The sequence below is a fragment of the Cnephaeus nilssonii genome, assembly GCF_951640355.1.
Source record: "Cnephaeus nilssonii genome assembly, chromosome: 13".
Lineage (NCBI taxonomy): Eukaryota > Metazoa > Chordata > Mammalia > Chiroptera > Vespertilionidae > Cnephaeus > Cnephaeus nilssonii.
Window position 1 is genome coordinate 30,850,354 of NC_137084.1, and position 15,003 is coordinate 30,865,356.

Here is a 15,003-nt window from a genome sequence, read left to right on the forward strand (position 1 = left end):
TATTAAGCTTTAAAGGGGCAAATTTTATGGTATGTGAATTATATTTAATAAAGGTTTTTTTAAGTAACTTGGCCTACTTCAGCTATAGTCATCCCATATATAAATACCTTCAAAATTCATGTTTTTTAGGTTGACTTCTTTGATTACTTTTTTCCTAGATAAGTAATCAGATACATGTTCCAAGATTTAAGAAACAAAATAGCTAGTGGTTTACTTTCTCTTATTTATAAGTGCACTTGCAATCACAAACTGCAAGTCTAACTGGCAATCGGGCAAACCCTTTAGGACTGAGTCAATAGGACCTGCTAAAGACGGTAAACAAAAGAAACCCCACAAGGGAGACCAAGAATGTTCACAGAGGAAGAAGGAGAGCTAGGAAAATATACTGTGATAGAAGCAAAAATGGCAGTATATTTCAAGGAGAGACTGGTCATTATCACTAGATGAAACAATAGTTCTCACAGCGTGGCCCCCAAGTGGAAGCATCTGTGCCACCTGGGAACTTTAGAAATAGAGGCCCTAGACTTACTGAATCGGGAAGTCTTGAGGGGGGGCCCTAAATCTGTGTTTGAACCTGAAATCTGAGAACCATTGAGATAAAGTAAAAGAGCTCAGTAAGAAGAGGAATAAAAAGTGTTCACTAGATTTAACAATTAAGAAGTCATTGGTGCAAAGCTGTATGTAGTTAAATGATGTGATAACCTCTAATATTTATCTAATAAATGTGTATTCCGTTGAAACCTAAAAAAAAAAAAAGGAAAGAAGTCAGAGTTCAGAGCAAGATGGCAATGAAGTAGATGGAAGTTACACTGACCTCCTCTCTAGACCATATCAATGTGAGAGTTGCAACTAAAGTTGGAACAATCAACCTGAATAACCATCTAAAGACTAACTGAACAGTCTTTTTTTTAAAAAATATTCCCAAGGTTTTTATTTTCTCTATTCTTTCCCTCCCTTTATGAACAGAAGTCTTATAACTAAGGATATACAGAGGAACCCACATGGAGATTGGTAGGAAGAGCAGAGATGTGAAAAGGGCTGGCTCCACACCCACATGAGAGTGGGGGCGGGGAGTAAGAATCCAGAGGGACGCCATAGCCGGTTTGGGTCAGTGAACAGCGTCAGCCTGCAGACTGAAGGGTCCTGGGTTCGATTCTGGTCAAGGGCACATGCCTGGGTTGGGGGCTCAATCCCCAGTGGGGGGTGTGCAGGAGGCAGCTGATCAATGATTCTCTCTCATCATTGATATTTCTGTCTCTCCCCCTCTCCCTTCCTCTCTGAAATCAATAAAAATATATTATATATACAAAAAAGAGTCCAGAGGGATATCTCGGCTGAAGAGGTCTCTGGAAGATCAAGGGGCCTCAGCCCCACACCAGGCTCCCTAACCCATAGCACCAGAGCCAAGAATCTGAGCCCACACAGTATCTGGCTGTGACAATCAGTGGGGCTTCTACCCAGCATGGTGAGAAGGGAGACTGTTCTTTTAAAGAGCCAGTGCACAAGATCTCACTCGCAGCATTCACTCTGGGCTCTAGTGGAGGATCAGCATTTTGGAGGGGACCGAAGTCATACTGGAAGAGATTGAATGGCATGGCTGTGAGCAAAGGGCTGGAGAGACAGCAGCAAATGTCCTGTGCTAGGTCCCTCTCCCACACCAGCCACGGATGCCATCATTCCTAGGCCAAGCATTCCCCTCCCTAAGGCATCAGCCTGGGAGTGGCAATAGCCTCTACTTGATCCTGGAGGCCCTGCCCTGCCAGGATCACTTTTCTGGTAGAGAGGTCTGTCATGGCCTCCAGCCTAGATCCCTTGTGCAGAATTTATTGAGGAGCTCTTGAGGAAGCTCGGGCAAACTCGAGGAGTACCAGAGTCATGCAGAGTGAGACTGAGTTGTGTTGCTATCAAGCAAAGGCCATTTTTTTTCCTGTGCACCTGAGTGGCACCAACATTCTAGGGTTGGACTTGCCCCTACCTCCTCATGACATCAGCCTAGAGTGGCACTAGCCCCTCCCTGCCGACTCCTGCAAGCCCTGCCCTGCCTGTCTGTCACAGTCTCCAACCTGGGCCCATGGTGCAGATTTCCTTAGAGGGCTGTGGAGGAGATCTGGAGAGACTCGGGTGGTGAGAGACACAAAGGTAGAGACTGAGTTGTGTGGTTCTAGGGCAAGGGCCATTTTTCTCTCACACACCAGACCGGCACCACTGTTGCTGTGCAGAGCCATCCCTCCACACAGCCAAATCTTGATCTGTTTTAGCCTGATGAACTCTGATGGCCTTAGCCTAGCAAAGCCCTGAGACCCTGCCCCACCACAAAGGCACAAAGGCCCCAGGCAGGTGGCAACTGGCCTTGGTGTACCCTCAGACTTTTGCTGAATGGCCTCAGACCCAGCATTGGCACTGAGTTTGATTCTGTATCAACCTGGTGACTTACCACTCACCCCTACCTGGTGACTCACTGAGAACCTATCTCACACAACTTGCATATGGTCAATGAGTGAGCTTAACAAGTAACCAGTAGGTGGAGGCAGATCTCAGGTTAACCTGGGACTTTGGCTGGCCTGCCCCCGGGCTCTGTACTGATGGAAGCAAGACTTAGTATGCAGCTTGTCCCCTCCCATGCACACCCAGCCCAGCAGAGACAGCCACAAACAGTGGATCACTCTGCAACTCCAAACAGGTAAGCCCAGGGCCTGAGACGAAGTCTCAGGTAGCATCTGACATTGACTTGCACCAGAGAGTCCCTCACAAGAGGCTCCGGAACCAACACACCCAGTGGCTGGCTTCAGACCACATCAATTAGCTCCACAAGCAGCACGCCCAAAGGGCGATCTTGGCAGGTACCAGACCCTGCTTGGATGAATTCTACTTCATGGTATCAGCCCCCATAGAGCAGTTCATACACTATGGCCAGGTCAATCCTCATAGTCACCAACTTGAGGGTCAATGCACCCTCAAATGGGCCAACAGCAATCAAGACTCAACTACAATAGGAGAGTTCACATAACCCACACAAGGGACATTCTTGGAGCACCTAACTCAGTTAGTCAGGGAAACTGCACTGCTGAGTCCCACAGGACACCTTCTACATAAGGCCAACCTACCATGACTGGGAAATATAGAAGATCTACCAAATACACAGAAACAAATACAGAGAGGCTGCCCAAATGAGGAGACAAAGAAACATGTCCTAAATGAAAGACCATGAGAAATCCCTAGAAAAAGAGCTAAATAAAATGGAATCTACCAGATACAGAGTGCAAAACAATGGTTATAAGAAAGTTCAAGGAACTTAGGGTAAGAATAGATGAACTCAGTGAGAACTTAAACAAAGAGATAGTAAGCATAAAAAGAACATAGATACAGACAACAGACTGATGAATGCCCGAGGGGAGGAGTGCTGGGGGGTGAAAAAAGGTGATGGGATTAAGAAGTACTAATTGATAGTTACAAAATAGGCATGGGGATGTAAGATAAAGCATAGGAAATATAGTTAACAATATTGTAATAACTATGTATGGGGCCAGGTGGGCACTTGAATTATTGGAGGGAACACTTTATAACCTACTAGAGGCCCGGTGCATGAATTCATACACAGAGACTAAAATAAGGATGACCCAGAAGGGTTCCTTTTAACAAAGGTCTCTAATTCTGATTCTAGAAATGGATGAGGTATGGTTTTTAGAAAAGTTTTTAAAAATAGCATAAGCAAACAACATTATCTTGAGAGATATAACTGAAAGTTTAATATTAAATCACTGGAAGTTTTTTTACTGCTGACTCTAAGATAAACCCAACTAAACTGATTCATCACCCTTCAAGGATGAGCTTTAAAAGAATCTCTCTGGTAAGTCTTTTACAACTCCCTTTCTTTATTATGAGTACTAAGGAGATGTTTGGGGCTATAATTATGTCTAATAGTATCCTTAAGACAGAGACAAATAGTTAAATCTTCCCTATTTTTTTTTTTTTAATCCTCACCTGAGGACATTTTTCCATTGATTTTTTTAGAGAGAGGGGAGGAAAAGGGGAAAGACAGAAATATCAATGTGAAAGAAACACATTGATTGGTTGCCTTCTGCACCAAACCCTACCAGGACCTGGATCAGGGAGGAGCCTACAACCGAGGTACATGCCCTTGACCAGAATCGAACCCAGGATCTTTCAGTCTGCAGGCTCACGCTCTATCCATTGAATCAAACTAAATTGCCTCTGTTGACGTAAGATGTGGCCCATTACCTCTTCTATTAATATGGACCTGATTAAGACACAAGAACTTAATCTATTTTATACCTTTGATTAGCTTCCTTCTGTCCGAACATCATGATCCAGGCCCTTTAACATGATGCACAAGGCCCTCTATCATCTAACCCATGACTCTGTCCAACCTCATCTTTTAGCCAATCATGGCCTCCACTTTTTAGTCTAGGTTCCAGCAGCAGTTACTACTTCCAGTTCCCTGTATATCTCTTATTTGGATGCCTCCCAGTCTCTTTCCTTTTCTTAGTCACATCCCTAAACACTGACATAATCTCCACCAAAAAGAATGACTTCCCGCTTTTCCCCATTGCTTCTTACTGAATTATGAATCCATCCTCTGTATATCCAAAATATACTATCTACTCATCTTAATAATCTTCTGGATGTTAGTCTCCCTTGAGGGTTCTATAAGGGCTGGGAGTGAGTCCCCTCTTTATATCCCCAGCACTTAGATCAGTGTCAGGCATGTTCAAATATTTTTAAAATAATTATTTAATTACTTTTACCTTTATTTCCTCTATGTCTGCTTTCTGGAGCTTTTCTCTGAAATGATTATCTGTTTCCAGCACATCAATCACTTGCTTGAGATATTCATCATAATATAGTCCAGTATCCTTCAAATTAAGAAACAAACAGTAAGCTTCTGAAAGATTTTCCTTTCCTGCATCTAAAGATCTCAACTTAACAACAACAACAAAGAAGTCTAGCAAAATAGCATTGAATTATTGATAGTTTGGGCAGTCAAAGTTAAAAATCTCAAATGAAGAGTTGCAGAAACCATGTTTCAGGAATCACACCAAAATCGTGTTTTACTGTTACGTAAATGTAGATTTTCTATATGGGTTAGTCAATGAAGACTTCAAAAAAATATTAATTGGTTTTACCCCATTGGTACCTGTTTCTCCTCATTGCCATCTATCTCTCCTTTGAATATAATACAATGTTTTTTTTGGCTGGTTATCTCTACATTAGAAAGGTATTGTGATTAATTCTTCTATACATTACCTAATATACTAACTACATTTAGGCCTGGCCAGCATGGCTCAGTGGTTGAGCATTGACCTAGGGCCAGAAGGTCATGGTTCAATTCCCAGTCAGGCCATATGCCCAGGTTGCAGGCTCAATCCCCAGTCTGATGAGTGATTCTCTCTCATCATTGATGTTTCTATCTCTTTCACCTTCTCCCTTCTCTGAAATCAATAAAAATATATTTAAATATATATATATATATATATATATATATATATATATATATGAATATATATATATAAACTGCATTAAAAAACATTGTCTAACATTAAATAATATATGCTTGTTCTATACTCTTTTCACTGCTATTTCAAAAATAGTTTCTAAATGTCCAATTTTATAACTAATAAATATTAGCAATATTTTAGTTAAAATTCTTTCCGTAAGGTTATATTTGTCATTTGACTTACTGGTGGTTCTATCTTTGCACTGTCCACAGGCTGAGCACCTTTTACTTTTGTCTTGTCTATGTCTATAGGCACAGCTTCAAGAGCAGTAAGTAGACATGTAACCAAGAGAAAATAATATTGCTGTAGGATGGTACTCCACCTCATCTGAAATAAAGGTATAATCATAAAAAGGTCCTGAAAAGATGTTTTCAAACTATATACATGAATTCCCAAAGCCACATTAATAATATATTAAATTTCAATAAGTTTAATACAACAAAAGAATTCTAGGAAAAGGATTAAAATAGATTATAACATAAAAATAATGCTTAAAATATAGCACTAAAGAAAATCAAGGGAGAAATGCTTTTCAGCTAAAATTAAAAAGACAAGAAAATAAAATTTTAACAGTTTATATAGTATAAGAAAACAATTGGTTAATTATAAAAGCTTCAAATAAAGATGGCAATGAAGGACTCAAAATTTAAAAAAATAAATGGCCCATGTTTTAAAAAGAGAGAATAAGAAAAAAAATCATTTTTTCCTCAATTAAAATATTAGAGAGCCAAAATTACTTCTGGATATAATATTTAATTAGCTTCAACTTCATTTTGTGAAAAGGGTATTATATGGGCACAAGTTGATCTAAAGAAACAAGTAACTAGCTACAAATATTCCCTTAACCTTATTAATCATTACCATAGCCAATAGTCATTTGCTAAAATTATTTCTGGTCAATAATTTTTCAAATAAATAGGTCAATAAAATATCTAGCAGGATGTAACAGGATTGAAACAAACAAGGAGCAACTACTGCTGGTCCCACAATATGATTCAAATTTTGCTTATTCAGCTTCCATTCCAGAGGATCTCAGTAGCTCCAAAGGGTCTACTACAAGAATTAAAATGATGCCCAACCCTAGCTGGTTTGGTTCAGTGAGTAGAGCATCAGCTTTCAGACTGAAGGGTCCTGGGTTCGATTCCAGTCAAGGGTACATGCCTGGATTCAGGTTCTGTCCCCAGTAGGGGGCATGCAGGAGGCAGTTGATCAATGTTTCTCATCATTGATGCTTCTATCTCTCTCTCCCTCTCCCTTTCTCTCTGAAATCAATAAAAATATATTTTAAAAATAATCTATACTAATAAAAGGGTAATATGCTAATTAGACCAAACATCTTCTGGACAACCTTCCAGACGTCCTTCTGGACAAAGCCATGGTGGCGGGGCCCAGACAGAGGTGGTTAGGGGCAATCAGGCCGGCAGGGAAGAGCAATTAAAGGGATCAGGCCAGCAGGGGAGAGCAGTAGGGGGGATCAGGCTGGCAGGGGAGAGCAGTTAGGTGGATCAGGCCGGCAGGCAGGTGAGCAGTTAGGAGCCAGCAGTCCCAGACTGCGAGAGGGATGTCTGACTGCTGGGCCTAAACTGGCAGTTGAACATCCCCCAAGGGGTCCTGGATTGGAGAGGGTGCAGGCCAGGCTGAGGGGACCCCCCCTTCGTGCACAAATTTTGTGCACTGGGCCTCTAGTAATAAAATAAAATTATGCCCAGCCAGCATAGCTCATGCCCAGTTTCGGGCTTGATCTCCAGTGTGGGGTGTATAGGAGAGAGTCGATCAATGATTCCTTCTCATCATTGATGTTTTTAATTCTCTCTCCTTCTCTCTTCCTTCCTCTCTGAAATCAATAAAACATATATTAAAAAATAAATAAATAAGCTGAGAAACAAAATAGGTCCAAAGCCATGGAAGCATGGAACAGAATGACAGATCTCAGTGGGGTAACGGGGGAGATGGAAAGAGATTAACGAAAGAACATATATGCATATGTGCATTGCTCATGGACACAGACAATAGTGTGTGGAATCCCTGGGGTGGGGTGGGGGCTAGGTGAAGAAGGGTTAGGGGGCTGGGGGAGGGGGACAGTTCTAATATTGTCAACAATAAAAAAAAAAGCACTAGTAGCAAAAGAATTACTATACTTTGTCCCTAAGTGATACAACAAAAAATTCAAAATCTTGGAAAACACATACATAATTGGTAGAATAAAATCATAATTTGTTTTTTATCTTCCTTCTAATATCCCCAAAAGATTGATTGACTCTTTAGATCCTTCCCCTCTCCAATTTACATTACCTGAATTTCAATTTCCTTTTCTCAAAACTATTTCAAGTTACTTTCTCCATAGATATAATAGCAACTAAACCATTTCACATGACAAGTATAGAGTATATTCATATAGTATTTGCAAATAAAAGTCTGGAATAAAATAAAATACTGGTATACCTAAGTAAGTTAAGCAAGAACTAGTAAAGTAAAAAAAAAAAAAAAAAAAAAAAAGAACTAATAAAGAAGAAATTTCAAGATAGGTAACAGTCAAATGGTTAAAAAATGAAAACCATAACTTCTGACTAACAAGGAAGGCAAAAGTGTCCCTCATGTGATCATACTGAGCTTAAATGTATATTGAGATGGATTATACTTTTCATCAAAAATTTACTTCCTAACCCTGGCCAGGTGGCTCAGTTAGTTGGAGTGTTGTACTGTACACCAAAAAGTTTCAAGTTCGATTCTCAGTGAGGGCACATACCCAGGTTGCAGGTTCGATCCCCAGGGGCGCAGGTACAAGAAGGTACGAGAGGCAACTGATTGATCCATGTTTCTCTCCCACCTCTTGTCTCTCTCTCTCTCTCTCTCTCTCTCTCTCTCTCTCTCTCTCTCTCTCTCCCTCTCTCTCTCTTTCTTTCAACATATCCTCAAATGAGGAGGTGAGAATTAAAAAAGACAAACAAAAAAAAACATTTACTTCCTAGCTTTGCATAGTGGCAGTATCATAGCCCATGAGGTTTATCCAAGGCACAATTATTGGCAATTGAAAAAAAATTTTACATCTGATTATGTGATACCCTTGGGATAACTTATCTCTCTGTCTTTTTAGTGCCTTACATAAAGCAAGTGGCTCAAAAATAAAAAATACGGCTCTTTTTAAACACATCTATAAATTGCACACACACAAATCTACTAGCATTTATGAGTAATTTCAAAAATAACCAGAATAAATCCCAATCGAGACAGAAAGGCTTCTATAATGAATCATGGAATAAAAGTAAAAAACAAAAACACAATTTATTATTTATTTTCTTCTGTAGACATGGTCAGACTTAAAAATTGTTCCATGGAAAATTACCAAAGCGTCTATGAGTGGTTATCATGGCTTACAGTTCTCAGAAATAAAAGAGAAAAAGATCCATACTCTGGAAGATAATTCAATTTGCCTTCCAATAGCTATATCTTCCCTTCCTCCTCAATAACAAAAGACCAATTTTATTCAGGGCAGCTACATTTTCCTGCTTCCCTGGCAGCCTGAGCTTTGGTTCAGGACATCTCTCTAAAAGGAGAGAACACATCCTTCTTTGCTTTTGCCTCGATGCCTGGAACTTGGCTGTGATGGTTAGAGCTCTAGCAGCTCTCTTGGACTACAAGGACCAGGGCCACCCCTTACAGACAGCAGATCAAAGAATTAGAAAAAGCTTAGGTCCTTGATGACTTTATGAAGCTACCATACCTAACCTAGACTGCCTGCTTCAAGATTTATTTCACATGAAAAAAATAAATATTGTGTGTTTAAGCCATCATTAAGTCTGTTTTGTTTGTTTTTTGTGTTTTGGGTTTTTTTTGCTTTCTTAACTGATCACTTACCTTCAGATAAATTAAGAATTTTTATCTCCTTTTCACAGATGAGGCAACTGAGATCTGGAGAGGTAAGATGACTTGCACAATATCAAATTAATAAGAAGTTGGTCTTGGCTCCAGACTCAATGTTTTTTCACTAAAAATGGACTCTTAGCAGGATCTAAATGTAAAAAAATAAAAACATTAAGTATAAACATAAATGTAGGCATATTACAGTGGTAATGGCATGACAATGTATGAATTTGTACAACCTCTAAAACAAGTGCTAAGTGTTTATGATGTGAAAGAAAACTAAATTCTATCACATTCTAGTAGTAAGGGGAGAGAGATACATTAAATAAACAGAATAAAAAATGGGATAGACAGAGATAGTGATTGTGGTACGCAGGTTTTACTGTATTGCTCCCCTTTTAAATAAATAAGAACTCTGACTAAAAGTTTATTTTGCTCAGCAATAAGACTTCAAGATATAGGATAAGTTTTCCCATTAAATCCTTAACTGGAATCTTTCTTTACCTTTACCACAACTTTTAAAAATTAACTTTGGCCCTAGTCTGTCACAGAGATCAGTAATAAAGCAAAATATCTCAAATTCTTTTTTGAAACCCCACTATCTAACTATAAAATTCAAAGCAGTTAGCTCATGTGCAAACTCACTAGTGAACGTAATTATTTCTAAGCAGTCTGTGAGAAAATAAGATGTGTTCAAATTTTAAGAACAGATATATTTCTTTACTTATGGTATTTTTAACATAAAAATCTTAAGCATAAGAGTAACCATATGCATGTTATATGTGGAAAAAGCATATGACTTTTATTTAACACACCATGGTCAAAATTAAACAACAGATTGAATCCTAACCACTTCTATGGACTAGAACATTACTTGCCCCTCTGAGTCTCAATTTTTCTACCTATAAAATTAAACTAATACTTCTTTGTAAGTTTTTGATTGGGTGAAAAGAAGAACGAATACAATGTGAGTAGCATAATACATGGCAATAGTAAATGCTCAATAAATATTAATATCCTTCCTGTCTTGAAAATGAAATAGCTATATATTGAAATAATGAAAATATGTTCTGTTAAAAAGCAATAAACCAGTTTGACATACAACCTTTAGCCTTTTGCACTCGGATGTCGAGTGTGACTCGACACGGTTAGCATTAGAATAAAGGAACCGAGAAAAAAGCAAGTGAGTGCAAAGGGTTAAATGTCATTTTTTGAAGGGCCACGTTAGCACTCTCTGAGCACTGCCATAACCAGAGCCCTGATGCAGCTATAGGCCGATGGAAAGAACACATCCAAGGAAGAGGAACACAATCTCTTCCTCCCTGGCATTAAAACAGAGATTTCGCAAGAGGCCCAGGTTTCTTTCTCCAAGGCACTGCCCTGAGCCAAGAAACCTGGGTTGCTGCTTGTCACTGTCAATGTCGTAATGCTAACAGTGAAAAGGAGTGGGGTAGAGAAAAAATGGCTTCCGAGTTTCTCCATGGCAGCAGTAATGAGCACAACTGGTACCCTGATGCTCAACTCCGTTTTTCCCTTTGAAAATGAGCATCAATGGGAAAGTGAGGTTCAAAATAAAATACCAGCTGGGTTGAACTTCAACCCTTCCCTGTATCAAGACATCAGTATAGATGTTAGAGTTTCTCATGCTCATATCAGCAAAAAAGGACATCAATCCAGGAATCCATTACTTGGCCTTTTTTCCCACGTAACGATCAGTTACAGTATCCTTGTTAATAGAGAATTCTGGTACCAAAGTTTATCTTAGAGATGGTTTGGTTCAGACCTTACTTTTATAAAAGTTTGTAAAACACAGGGAGGTTAACTGATTTGGCCAAGATCATTTGGTAAAGCCAGGATTAGAATCTGCCTACCAAATTCTAATTAAGCATACTTTTTACCATATCATGGTGGGGTTTTCTTTTATATTTTAGATTGAAAATAATTAAAGTGATTGCAGTTTTTCCTTTTCCTAATACATCATTTGAAAATGTTAGGAGCCTGTTTTCTAAAGTCCATAAACTAGTAGCATATATTAAACATAAAAATAACTAATTTCCCCTTTCTAGACCTCCAATTATTTAGAAAAAGTTAATCATGTATCATGCCAAATATAGTCAACTCAATTACTCACAATACTTAAAAGATTATCTACTTTAAGGATTACTTTAAAAACATTTAAAAATCCTACACTTGATTCCTCCAGCTACCCAATGTTTACAAGATTATTTTGCACACCTAAGTGATCCAAAAGGTCCTTAGAAAGTGGAAAGCAATTTAAATATTATTCTAAATAACACAAAATTGGTTTAATATAGAGATGTACACAACAAATCCCAAAACAAAAAGACACTGGTGTAACTGATACTCTAAACTAAATCAATAACTAGTGATTTTGTTTTGTTGTTGGTTTGCTTGTTTGTAATTGATCTTTCAAAGAGAGAAAGGGAGAGAGAAAAAAACATCCATCAGCCACCTCTCACATGCCCCACCCCCACACCCCACCTGGGCATGTGCCCTTCAGTGTAGGGGACAATAACTCCAACCAACTGAGCCACACCGACCAGAGCTCAATAACTAGTGTTTTGAAAGTTATCCTCATTGCCTTCATTATGCATTACATTTTAACTGGGCTTTACAGACCACAAACCAGCTTGCCAAAAAGCATGCTGAATGGGTATACACTACAAACTGTGTGATGTGAACAATAACTATCTCAGGAGATCAGAGAAAAGTAAACACAACATGGACCTGACCCTTGCAAGATGAGTAAAATTAGGATAGGTGCTGAAGAACAGAATGAGTAACCATAAGGAGACAGAAATAAATTTTTCACTCATACTACAACGTTGGACCAGATCATGGAGAGTTTAAAGACCAAAATGAGAAATAGAAGTTTCATGTTCACCCTAATAACAAGAGTGATATTATTTGAGATTTCATTTCTAATTCTTAGTGTTCACATTAGCTTCTCTTTTTTAAAATTCTCGACCCTATTAACTGAGGAATGTTTGTTGAAACTTTTTTTGTTTAACTTGTTAAAGTTTCGTAAAACAAGAACTCACACTTGGCTTAAATCAGAATAAATCCTGAGACAATTTCTATGAGGGGTAAGATGCTAGAATCTGGATATGACCTGACTCTAATTATTCATCAGAATTTACCAGGGAAGACCTTAAGAAACAAATAATGTATATAGGTTGTACAAGAAGCTATAGATATTCTGATCTAAATCTGATCTAGTCATATTACTTTAAGAATTCCTTAAAGCAACTGTCTCATCAATTCTAAACACACAATCTCCTTCTATCAGAAATATTTGCATTTAACCTCACTCCCCCTCCACGTTTTTTTAAACAAGATAACATATCATTTGTTATTCATATTCATCCATGGATTTAATAGCCTTAATAAAAGGCAGCGATGGCAGATAGCACTTACTCAATTGTGTAAAATGTACATTATCCAATTTAGGAGTTTAGTGGAGAGCACCACCCACAATAACCACATTTCCTCACTGAGTTAGTACTTAGCAGGTGCAACAAGGAAATACCATTTTCTCATATTCTGAAACTGAAAGAGCTCACCACACACCCAACAATTTGTCACTTAAGGGAAAACAATAACACAAATGACACGGACTTTCTCCTCTCCTAAGTGTCAGGGGTCACTACCTTAACAGAACGGGCAGAAGAGCAGGATTCACCGGCCTAGCTTTGCTCGGCAGCGCGGGGGAGTGAGGGGGAGGAGGCGGTGAGCATTAGCCGGGAATTTGTGGGTACACCCACCTCAACAGTTGGCACCTCCGTCACCCATCAACCTGCCAAGGCCAGGCTGGAACCACGCCTGGGTCGCGGTCCAGCACCCACCCCCCGCCAGCTCCTCGCCAAGTGCCTGTCACCCTCATCCACCCCAAAGAAAGCCTGGGTGCCCTGCAGCGAATGGAGTGGAGGCAAGGACCGCCCCCCACCCCCAGTCCGCCGCCTCAAGTTCGAGCTGGAAGCCCCCTCCCACCTATGCCTTCCCACAGTGCGGCCCCAACCCATCCTCAGTACCCCGGCAAGGCAGAAGACCTTAGCCTTATCTCAGGACCCGCCCCAGCCTCCCGCGGTACTGATCCGCACCCACCTCGAGATCACGGGCCTCACCTAGCCCCAGTCTCGACCCCCCGAATCTCCGCCAGCTGAATGCCTGCCCCGCACAGACCTGTCCTGTCTTGCCAGCTTCCAGTGTGCAGTTTAGCTCTGTACCTCTGCCCACAGTGCGCTCCCGCCTCCTCGCTGCCTTGGCAACAGCCCCCGCCCCCAGGCAGCCGGTGATTGGTCCGGCTGGGATCGCGAAGGCGCTGATTGGCTGGTGCGGAGACGAGACCTCGCAGCGGGCAGCGCGTACACACTGAAGCCTAGGGGAAGTTGAGCCAAGAGGGACGTGGCGCTCGGCTACGCGGGCGGGGAAGCCGCGCCCCTTCCTTCGTTTGCTTTCAAGGGGAAGCCTGTAGAGCAAGGTTTGGGCGGGTGAGCTGCTGTCCCAGGAGCGGCCGCCCCTTAGTTACTGGCAGTGCCCAAACCAGTTAGCGACGGGCTGTCAGGCCCATTTTCTCCCACGGGCCTCGTTGGGGTCTAACACCCCCGAGCCTCCTCCCCACCCACCTCCGTTATGCCGGGCCCTCGGCCACTGAGGCTTGACTGCTTTTTACTCCACCTTCTCTCACACCCATCTGCGGACTTGTCTCTTATCTCTACATCCATCGCCCTCACAGAACGGAGGCATCTAGTCCAACCATCATTGCAAAGATGGGGAAGCTGAAGCTCAAAGATGTACGTGGCTCGAGGGTTAGAGAAGCTCTTGGAGCAACAAGACTTGTTTCAAAGCTTGAGTGCTAAATAATAGCACTTCTCGGAGCCTCACATAGTTCTCTCCTTTGTGAAAATGGCATGATTTATTTCACAGTTGTTAGTGAAGATTGCATGAGATAATATTCCAGAAAACCAATACCGAACCTGCTGCATATGCTAGAAATAGTAGCTTTTTTTTATCAGGAAATAATAGAAGGTAGTAGCTAAGTGCACCAGTTTGGAGCCAGACTGCCTGTGTTGTAAAACCAGACTCACCGCAAACCAACTCCATGACAGGGTAAGTTACTTCAACGCTCTGTACCTCGGTTTCCTTGTCTCTAAAATGGGGGTTAAAATACCACCCTCCTCCTTAGAGCATAACAAGTTAATAGAAAAGTGATTGGCACCTAGTTAGTGCTCTGTAAATGTCAGCCATTTTCACATTAGTGGCTGAGCTAGGACTATAATTCAGGTCTGGTTTCCAAGATCAACAATCTTTTCTCTTATATACTTCTCATCTACATACTTAGAACAATGCCTCATAGTTAAGCTCCTAGTTAAGGCTCAGGAGAAAACACCCATTTTCTATAAATCAAAATCTCAAACTGTCTCCCTCATCATCATGAAAGTCCTGACTCATGATGATGTGATGACTCTGTCTCCCCTGAAGGTTTGATAGTAGAGGCAACATGAGAAAAACAATCATCTTCAGTTCTCATGGATAGATTGAAGAGTAAAAGGACTAGAGAAAGAAAGGATGTTCAAGAGGTTATGGTGTAGGAGCACTACATTTC

General features: G+C 40.6%; 1 protein-coding gene across 3 annotated transcripts in view; it reads right to left on the reverse strand.

The window, feature by feature from the left end:
• NUCB2 (nucleobindin 2) overlaps window positions 1-13,661 on the reverse strand; it is a 41,188-nt gene extending 27,527 nt beyond the window's left edge. Inside the window, exons 1-4 of one of the 3 annotated variants that reach the window (XM_079787850.1) lie at window positions 13,581-13,661; window positions 9,372-9,525; window positions 5,700-5,843; window positions 4,767-4,874 (exon numbers count right to left, since the gene is read on the reverse strand). In XM_079787850.1, the coding sequence (XP_079643976.1) occupies window positions 4,767-4,874; window positions 5,700-5,843 (252 nt within the window). In that variant the 5' untranslated portion in view covers window positions 9,372-9,525; window positions 13,581-13,661. Of the gene's footprint in view, window positions 1-4,766; window positions 4,875-5,699; window positions 5,844-9,371; window positions 9,526-13,502 lie in introns of all 3 variants that reach the window. The other 2 variants (XM_079787849.1, XM_079787851.1) reach the window with 2 other exon arrangements.
• Window positions 13,662-15,003: the final 1,342 nt, after the last annotated feature.